Source organism: Notolabrus celidotus, chromosome 10 (genome assembly GCF_009762535.1).
Source record: "Notolabrus celidotus isolate fNotCel1 chromosome 10, fNotCel1.pri, whole genome shotgun sequence".
Classification (NCBI taxonomy): Eukaryota; Metazoa; Chordata; class Actinopteri; order Labriformes; family Labridae; genus Notolabrus; species Notolabrus celidotus.
The window spans coordinates 17,091,850-17,102,118 of NC_048281.1; the positions used below are offsets into that span (position 1 = coordinate 17,091,850).

General features: G+C 36.5%; 1 protein-coding gene across 2 annotated transcripts; it reads left to right on the plus strand.

Annotated features, from left to right (window-relative positions):
* The first annotated feature begins 1,637 nt into the window (after positions 1-1,637).
* cd302 (CD302 molecule) lies at positions 1,638-6,920 on the plus strand. Of its 2 annotated transcripts, none has more exons than XM_034694333.1 (6): positions 1,638-1,882; positions 3,915-4,040; positions 4,156-4,266; positions 4,962-5,144; positions 5,297-5,317; positions 5,424-6,920. In XM_034694333.1, exons 1-6 carry the CDS (start codon positions 1,768-1,770, stop codon positions 5,624-5,626), a joined length of 759 nt encoding a protein of 252 aa, XP_034550224.1. In that variant the 5' UTR covers positions 1,638-1,767; the 3' UTR covers positions 5,627-6,920. The 2 variants fall into 2 exon arrangements, with proteins under 2 accessions (XP_034550224.1, XP_034550223.1); XM_034694332.1 differs by having other exon boundaries at positions 1,665-1,882; positions 5,300-5,317.
* The last annotated feature ends 3,349 nt before the right edge of the window (positions 6,921-10,269 follow it).

Genomic DNA, 10,269 nt, shown 5'->3' on the forward strand with positions numbered 1-10,269 from the left:
TGACAGATGGGTCCCCATGGTATCCTGCAGGGTGTTGTGCCACCCTACGGGAGGCCGCCCGCTCCAGACGAGGAGCAAAACTCACACTCCAGCTGCCTGTGTTTGTGCCACCTGCGTCTACTAGCAATAAAGTTATACCCCTTATTCATACCATTAACAAAAGCCAACCTTCTCTCTTATGGTATCTGTCTTGTCTCTTCCCTGACCTGCTCAGGTAGGAAGCACCCTACATCAGTACCCTCTCTAGTTTCAGCTGCTTAAGAAAAGGGAGAGCCAAAACTCATGTTTAAGAAGCTAGAGCCAGTTTCTTCATTGACAAATTAACTTAATTAGTCAGTAATCTATATTGTTACAGATTAGTTTTCTTCAACAAAAATTTTGTATTTTCTAATGCAGCTAATGCTGTTGTGTCAACCCCTGTTGTTCTTTTTAAAGTGTGTTTGATGCACACAGCTAAGGCTGTAATCCCTGCTCACAGTAAAATAAACTGCATTTATTCCAATTAAAAATTAATGTGTACCAGTGATATTTTAGCAAGACAATTAGGATATGGATGTTTTTTATTAAATACTACTATTGTGAATAACATGCTGGTTAACATCTGGTTAACAATGTATTTAGCAGAACAATTCAATATATGGTATGGATAAACAAAGCTTCATGACATGTTTTAAATGTTCCTCGTGTGTTTCACATAAGCACTGGCCAGAGAGCTCTCTGTTTTTACATCCCTAAGCTATGGAACTCTCTGCCTCTGGACATTTGAAAGGCAAGCTTTCTGGGTGTTTTTAAAAGTAGACTTAAGACTAATTTAGAGTAATTTATTTTTAGCCCTGGACTGCATTATTATTATTATCATTATTATTATTATCTTTATTATTATTTTAACCATTATTATTCGAATCATTGCTTTAACATATATTTATCTTATTTAATTATTTATTTATCTATTTATTTCTTGTATTCACCTGATCTTGTAAACGCTACCTTATTTTTAACTTTTCTTTACACTAATAATTATTTTATTAATTTTACTGTATAGATTTTTACTTTATTTTTAAGTGTTTTATTTATAATCCTGCCTTTTATAATTTTACCGTTGCTGTTTTCTGTCTCTCTGTTATTCTGTGAAGCACTTTGGGCTGCATGTTGTTATGTATGAAAGGTGCTATATAAATAAAGTTGAGTTGAGATGTATTAATAATTATCTTTGTGCATTATTGCATTTTTTATAACTAATAATTCATTACTAATTTGTTATCCTTTTAGTAATTTCTATAATTAAAATAATAAAAATAATTATAATAATAAATAATTAAAAAATGTAAAATGTCAAAACTTATCGTGGTTTGTTCATGACTGTGCGTACAGCACCACCTAGAGGTCCTTAAGTGAATTTAAAATATCCAGATCCTAGATGTCCGTAATTTACAATTCATACTAACGCACCAAATTATCAAAGGAGCTTTATTAAGCATTCAAGCCAAACCTACACAAATCAAAAGATGTTACATAAATGCTCTATCTATTAAAACTATTTTCAAAATGAGTTTTAAAATAGTCTTTACAGCTAGTTATATCAGCCAGTGAGTAACTCCGTGTAAAACAATGCAGGTATAAAGAGTAGGTTTATTTCCCATTGTGTAGCTGAGGTCATGTTTGTGAGCGCTCGTCGTGCTGTGTGTGGGTGGGATTTCACCACAGGATTTCACTCACGTTGCTGCGGATACTTGAGTCGAGCAGCAACAGTCCGAAAAGTGGAGGCACATGATTTCACTGTCTCCTCTGACTGTCATGGAGTCTCTGAAGAAAACCCGTCCACGACCAGTGTTGTTCTGTGTTTTTGTGTTGTGTATCCAGCTGCAGCTGGGTTTGACAGGAGGTAAGGACTTTCTGTTACAATACCGCGATAGTTATTATGTCTCGGGCTGCATAGTTGTGCATGAACCAACGCAGCTGTTGAATTTAGAATTGCGTAGGCCTGTGTTATTCTAAGTGTCCTGAAACTCTCTTTGCCTTTATGTTTGTTTAGTTTCGAGTTCAAGGCAAGTCAGGATATATTGAGGACAGGAAGACATTAAAAACTGGACCAAACCAACTTCACTGAATGTCGACAATGTTGTGTAATATAGCAACATAACTTTTAAACCGACGTTATATCACACTCTCCACTCGTGCAGGAATGTGTAACCTAATTGAAAGATGTGTGATTTCCACTGTTGCGAAACTCTGTGTTTTTCTAGAGTCAAATACAAATCATTGTTTAGACTTCTAGGACTGTGTACTGCACGACACAACTCTTTGCATTTGAAGGTGCCTGACATGGCTAGTTTGCAACAAACGAAATACCATTACACACTGTTTGCCTTTCCTGGATTGCAAAGTATTGGCGTTTACGTAATATACAGCTTCCCTAGACTGACTGAAACTGTCTTAACAACAAGATTTTAAAAGATATTCGTTGAAAGAAAGCGATCTGATAACAAATTACAAGTGCAGTAAGTTGGAGGAAAGACACTGTAGAGGAAGTATCTGGAAAATGAAGGCACCATTTGCCAAACACAAACTGCACACATAAAGAGAAAGAGTGGACACAAGTTGAAAAGTGCTTTTGACTGCACTGATTGTCTAAAAGTTTGTTTGGTGTCATCCAGTAATGAAAGTCACAATGAAATACTCATAATTGACAACCTTCTGGAGGCAAATTTGAGTAGTTTCAGTCATTTTTTTCAAGCAAAGTGTCAAATTTTGTGAGGATTTGATGCTTTCTTTTGTCATTTACGACAATCACTGAAGAAATTTGTACTATAAGTTTTGAATGAAAAACAATCTGAAGGTGTCACTTAGTTTTCTGGATGATTGTCATGACCTTTTATATATTTATATACAAGTGTGTGTGTTTTCATCAGTAATTCTAAAACAACAGGTCATGTGCATGGCCGTGGGAAGTAGGGGTGCTGAGGGTCCTGTAGCTCCCCCGGTTGGAAAAGGCATCACACATTTTATTCTGGATGCATAAATAAGTTTAAATAAATACATTAATTAACACAATAAAACAGTTTTTTTTAAATTATATTCATTGTATTATTTTCTGAAAATGTAATGCCTGAGGAAGATTTGAGAAATAATTATAGCAATTTTAAATAACTGTTAATTTTAAAATAACCCGATGCATAGGCCCTGTGTGTGTGCCTGCTTAAAAAATGAACATGTTTTGATATTTCCTGTTCAATGCGCTTTACTGCCTTTTTGGGCCTGTTTTACCAGGTTTGGCTTATATGCTCTTTGCTGTACAACGGGGTATGGAAGTTGCAAGTCGGGCATTTCATACATATTAAAGTAGCCTGTATTATATTCGTTATTGATGTGAATTTATAATGAAAAGTTATCTTGAAAGCTTGTATTCAAAGCAGATAAATAAAAATAAAATATATGTCCGCTATAGCCTATCAGTTGCATACGTAACCTAAATTCAAAAAGAAAAATAAATCGCACCTCTTACTACAGCACCCCCAACTTAAAGCCACTTCCCACGGCTCTGGTCATGTGCCAATTCTGTTTTTTTTTTTAAAGAATATTTTTATTGCACAATATCATTGTATATAGTTCACATTGACAAATAGAAGCAATCATATTTTTCCATTTTCTTATAACAACATAAAAGCGGCCTTAAAGAACATACAATCATAGTAACAGTAATGAATATTATTTAGCGGATTTTGTACATAATAATGGGCAGGAAAAAAAAGATGTAAACTCAAGACTCACGTTAGAGGGTAAAAATAAATATAAACAAAATTCAAGTCATTAAATGACAGATTCAAACAGGTAGAACACACAGCCATCAGTGTCACAGGGTTATATCATGTGCCAATCCTTTCCATGACCATGTTTTGTCCCATGATGTTTCTTAGACTGCCCTGCAGACGGACGCACCTGGGTGCCATTTGGAGACAGATGTTACCACTTTGTCCACGGAGAAGAGGATAAAGCCAAAATCTACTCTCTTGAGAGTGCAAAAACTCTCTGCCAAGGATTTGGTATCTAAGACAAATCATTTATAAAATACTGTATATAATTTGTTTTCCAAAGTATTATATTCCCTGGTTTGTGTTTTCCTCTGTTACATTAAAATGCTTTCCTTTTTTTTTCCAGAACTGTTGAGCGTCCAGAGTGCAGAGGAGAATGACTTTATCATCAGTTATAGCCCAGATGTGTGGAAAGGTGTTGTCAATGTGTGGCTGGGGATGTATTATGACACAAACAGTAAGTACCATGTGACCGGAGGACGGAGGAAACATGTTCCTATAAGATAAAATCAGATCCTCTATGTAAATCACACAGGAATGTTTTAAATTTCAAACAATTGTTTCCAGATTTACACTCGATCCTAAACAGAGTTGATTTAAAGTTTTTTATCAGTTATTGTTTTAACTCTATGTTCAAGTTTTATTGACTGTTAGTTCTACTCAAGGTCAATTCAGTGACAGATTTTTTTTTTGCCCTGTTATGACTTCTTGCTAAGTTTGTTGTTATAAGATATGACGATTCAGATTCAGAGAACTTTATTAATCCCAGAGGGCAATTTGGTTTGCAGTGTACCAGCTTGTCGACAAACAACATGAACACTAACAAACAAACAATACTCAACAGTCAACATGTCAATGATAACAGCAGTGCAAGATCGGGCTTGACATAAAGAGTAAAAGAATGTTAAAATAGACTAAAATAACTTTTTCTTTAAACACAGTAAAAAACAAAGTAAAACAAAAGTAAAACAAAAAAAAACTCCAGATATGACCATTTGAAGCATGTTGTTGAGATAAGACAGTCATTTGTGAGAAAATCTTAACACAAGACTTACTTTTTATCTCTGCCCTCACATGATTGACTTCACTTGTGGTTGGCAGCGGTATTTTGGCTGAGTGTTAATGGAGTGTTGATGCTGTGTCTCGTGTCAGGTGAAGACATGAAGTGGTTTGGTGACAGCCCGGTGCAGTTTACTAACTGGGTGGACAGCACTTCTCCGTCAGACCTGGTGCCCATGGATACATGCGTGGCTCTAAACAGCAAGACGGGAAAGTGGGAAAATGTCAGCTGTCTGGATGAAGTGGAGAATGGAGTGATTTGTGAAACAAATCAGAGTAAGATCGGAGTCAAAGAATCATTAAATACCTGCTCCAATGTTATTGTTCAGTTTCTGGAAGTAACTTTGAAAGATTTAAGTCAATTCAACTAAAGAAAATATTGTTGGGAATGTTTTACTCAAGTCTCACTGTGTTTTTCTTTCTTTCAGAAGCAGAGGAAGCCAAACCAAGTAGGTCAACTTTGAGCTTTTTTGTTCACGGTTTCTGTACTAATTCCTGTGTGATTACGTGTTTATAGTATTGCGCTTCCTTACATTGTTACTTGTCTCCCCTCAGAGCCCAGCCCGCTGCTGTCCGCGCTGGTCATTCTCAGCGTGGTGGCTATCGTGGGAGTCTCTGCAGTTATTTGGTTCCTGCACCAGAAGCACAGTCTTGGCTCCACAATAGTCACGGCGTTCGAGTACCACCCTCCATTCCGAGTCCTGGACACGGACCAGTCCTGCTTGGTGGAGGCTGAGGAGACTGACAGCGTGCCATAGGAGAACTTTACTCACTCTGGAGGGAAACAAAAGCCCCCCCTTTACTAGGTGGGTGGGTGTTCATGCAAAGATTGGTCCAATCTATAAAACAGTCACAGAAGTAGTTTGGGGTTTATGTCATGCTTTCTAATAATCTAGTGTGATAGAAAAAACACTGATGTCTAATATTAGTCTTGCAGAGTTTCTGCTGGTAGTGTTATCTGCACTTATGAAAGAATCACCTGTAACTAGCCTGATCTACATGCAGTCTATGATTTGATTCAACATCAGGTTCTCTTCAGGCACAACACTATATCTTGGATAACTTTAAGTGTTAATGTTTCTCTTTTAATTGAAAAAGAGAAGGAATTTTACTATATCAGCTACTTCAGCAACTTTAGCATTTCATTCCTGTAAACTTGGGAGACTAAAAAGAGGGAGAATAATAATAATATATATAAAGCAATGCTGGATTCTACATTTCACATTATCCAACGAATCGCATGTTTCCAGTAGACTCATTAGGGTTAGACTTTTGAAGATCCTTCTAGATTGTAACATTCAGAATGTTGTATAATGAGAAACATGAGGAAAAGAGTGACCTTTTTGTGTAAAAGCAGTGCACTATCCCTTTAAGCATTGTTCAAAGAAGCAGGGATTGTCAATCCCAAGGGCACATGTAAATAGCTTTAATGAAACAGACTCCTTGTTAGAATTTGAACAGTTGCTGTTTTAACTCAACACATGTATATCACAAGAGCAAGAAAAAAAGTGCAGATCCAATGAAAAGCTATTTTCAACTCATCCTGACAGGAAACATCCTGGTTGATCTCCCTGCACTCCGTTTTAGGCTTCAGTTTTACTGGGGCCTTATGTGTGAGACGATTAAAGCCACATTTTGTTAAAAGTTGTGCCAGTTATTAATCTACAGTAATTATTTTCTAGGATATTTTGAAAGATGCCAACATGAAATGAACCTACAGGAACAGTTAGTCTGCCCTTTGTGTACTGTTCAAGATATATTATGTGCATTTTGAGTTGATGTTATTTTCCTTGCTGCCACATGAAATCCAGTCTTGGCATTATCTGTGATATATTTTGAAGAGATTTATCATGCTTTAGTTGTTAATAAATCCTCCTGTAATATGAAAGACAATCTAGATTTGGCTGTGTGATGTGTATGCTGCAGTATTGTGTAAACTAACCAATTAAATTCTGTTATACAGACATGTTAAAAAAGCATGAAAGCTTTTGTGCAATATGTAAAACTAGTTTGGCAATTTTTCATAGTAAAGTTTGTTTGGCTGTAAGAAGAGCTCGTGTTTTATTTGATTGAACTGATCTGAGTCTCACAGTGTTATTCGTAACAGTGTGGTGCCAGCACTCTGTCGCCTTTCGAGTTGTCCAACTGTGCCAAAAATGTGCAAGTTGGGGAAAGAAAAAGGAGCTATGTCTCTCAATTCAGTGTGATCTACATAGAACATCCCAGCTAAATATATATGTCAATCCATAATTGAAGAGAAAAGGATGAATTAGGACACCAAAATTGGGGATAGAGTCTAATTAGTTCTGAGAGGACATCTAAATCACTGTCATATGAGGAGTGTCACTCCCTCCAAATGTCCAGTGACTCTATCGACATCTCAGCGTGGGCTGGAGATAAAAGCTGAACTGAGAGAAGTCAGCAGGAAATGTCTTGTTCTTCCATTCATGCACACTTATTTTTAGACTGCGAGAAGTCTGTCATCCAACAAACTTCCTTTGAATCTTTGCATCATGAGCCTCTTTATGTTGAGTACTTTCTTGTGATGTTTTTATCATCCATTATGAAAAGAGCTGAAGCAATTATGTGCTGATATTTATTGATGTAGTACAGTAATACAGGGCCATAACAATAACCAATACATTTGAGCTTTCCAGGTCACTTCAGGATTTGGCCACAAGGTGGGATAGTGAATCACATTTCTGTGGAATCCTGCGTGTTAGTGAAGGGGTTTTTTCTTTCACCACTGAATGAGGTACTGAAACATGGAAGATACATAGTTTGACACAGTTGAATAAAGAACAGTTTCGTTTAATGGATAATCAAAAAGTACACTCCTGTTGAATTTCTATGAAAAATAAAGTCTTGAGGTTACAAATATTGTGAAATATGACCACTAAGTAAACATCTTCAAACAATGTAGGTCCTAGTCATTAGGGTAGGGGGCATGGAGTCATGGGGGCTGGTTATGGTGTTATATGTAGTTAAAGATGTAGAACTGCTGCTTTTGGCAAATTAAATTTTAAATTTAGATATTTTAATTACAATAATGAAACAATCATGGTGTTAAAAATTAATTAATTTTAACAGACACTTGCTTTTCCCTGATTTTAATATGAGATAAAGCTGACCACTAAAACACAACCTGTTTTAAGTCCGGATATGACTCACAGGTCGTCCTCCAGTATGCTGTACTTTCATCATGTCTAGCACCTCTAATTCTTTTACATTAACATATAGAATACATTATCTTTTAAAGACTAATTTAAAAGACCAGAGTGATTTACTGATGAATATGCAACTAAGTATAATTTATTCAAGATACAAAACCTGATTTACATTAGAGTCTTTGATACTCTTAATGATCTGTTTAGGAAACTTTGTGTGTGGCTGTATTTTTTCTTTCTTCATATAACAATGTACAATTTGTGAACTTACAAGCTAAAATATTTAATTTTCCAGCAAACATATCCCAAAATAAGTGATTATGCTGTTACATCTCAAAAACTGTACTTCCTGTTTAGCCAGTCTGTATAGTTTTCTAATCACAAAAGGGCTGTTGTCTCATCACAGTGGCTCACATTGGCCTCTTTTCCCCTCAAATAATGGCAGCAGAATGTCATTAGTACATCTGCACACCACTGCTTTAAGCCTATGCTTTAAGCAGGAAGAGCTCTATGCTGACCCCGACTGACTAATTAAAATGGACATTAGTATGCATGAATAAGATATGACACACAGTAGCCCAATTGATGGAAGGAAAATGAGAGCCACGCTGGATCACAAGACAAACGTTTAAGCTTATCAAATTATATGTCAATAAGAATAAAAACATCTGGGCTTGATCTCTGGCTTTATGTTTAACTTGAAATACATACATGTAAACACAGGTCATTGTGTGACTACAACTCTTTCCTGCCTTTCTATTATCAGCACAATCCCATGTGATTTACTTTGTCAGGATTCTATATAAAAATCATTATTTTTGTTAAGCTCATCCGCTGTTCATTTCCTGGGAAAGGTGTCTGTATGCAGACGTGTAAGGCATCTGTTTCCTTTGTCCTGGAAGACTCGTGTTTTCCCCCCATTCATCTATTCTGGAATATGCAACTATTAACCCAGGAAACAAGAGGCCACTATGTACATTACTGATCTGTGACCAGCTGCTATATTTACACAGTGGTATACTCTATTTTGTGATGGTACTAAATCTGTACCAAGTGGCAAAAACATGCTTGTTCTTTATTTATGATGGATACATTTTGACACAAAACACTGACACATATTTTTATATGTGATAGCTCCCATTAGGATTTTTGAGAAAGGTTCACTCAGAGCCGTTTGCAAACACTATGTCAGAACCTAGAGTTGAAAACAGTATTAGTATAAACAAATAATCACAAACACACCCTCACACACACATGCTCATGGATGCAAAATTAAGTGATGAAAGTACCCAGTTTTTAGTTCACACACTGTGCCATTTTCTAAATCAAATGCATGTGCAATGCTGGAAGGCTTTAGTGTTAAAGGGATCAGAGCATTGTGTGCTAACATGATTAAAATCTGTACAGTCTAATATGTCACCCAAAAAAAATCAATGACGGAGAGTCCTGTGCCTTTGGGGCTTACTGAGTTTTCAGTGGACTGATAGAAAAATAATTATTAAAAAACAAAAGCAGCATCCTAATTTGTTTTCCATCAGTCTCCTGAGAGATCATCTTTGCTGTGTCTTTGGTATCTCATTATACTTTCTAATCAAGACTCTTTAAAAATCCCTTTAAAGGGGACAGACTGTTTGCCCTTCCCCCAGCATGCTGCTGCATTGCAGCCATCGACTGCCACTTATTATGTTACAAATGTCCAAGGTAGGCTGACATTTGATTGTTCAATGTGAAATCTGAAAAAAAAAAAACACAGAGGGAAAATAAGGTTTCTGAATGTGATGCTGCTCTGATCTCTCCCTTTGCTCATCTATCTAATAAAGATTGTCCAAAAACAATTAAAAAGCCAGGTATCCTGTGGCTCGGCTGATGAATTTACCAAAACACTTTTTTTCTACCTCCTTCACCATGTGTGTTCATCCAGCCAGGAGTGTGTTTCACTCAATCCAGACGGTCATGAGCTCCTGTGGGTTGGAGAAAAATCAATGAGCACAAAGGAAGGTGAGCAAGCAAATAAAGCTGTTTTAAATCACAAATGCTGATCAAGGGCTTTTTTGTCCACATCTTAAATTCAAAACAGGCCTTAGTGCTTTAATTACGCTTTCCAATTAGCCCAACTACATGGGCAGAGGGCTGTGGAAAAAGGTGCAGTGCCATTGGGTTTAAATCCACTTCGTCCTCCTGAACACTGACGAATCTTTAAAAAAAGATGGTTTTATGATCACTGGGGATTGCAA

Excerpts from the sequence above, each read along its gene's own strand:
- cd302 (XM_034694333.1), top strand. The coding sequence starts at position 1,768 with ATGATTTCACTGTCTCCTCTGACTGTCATGGAGTCTCTGAAGAAAACC. Across the intron at positions 4,041-4,155 it reads AACTCTCTGCCAAGGATTTG|AACTGTTGAGCGTCCAGAGT; the intron begins GTATCTAAGACA and ends TTTTTTTTCCAG. Across the intron at positions 5,318-5,423 it reads AGCAGAGGAAGCCAAACCAA|AGCCCAGCCCGCTGCTGTCC; the intron begins GTAGGTCAACTT and ends GTCTCCCCTCAG.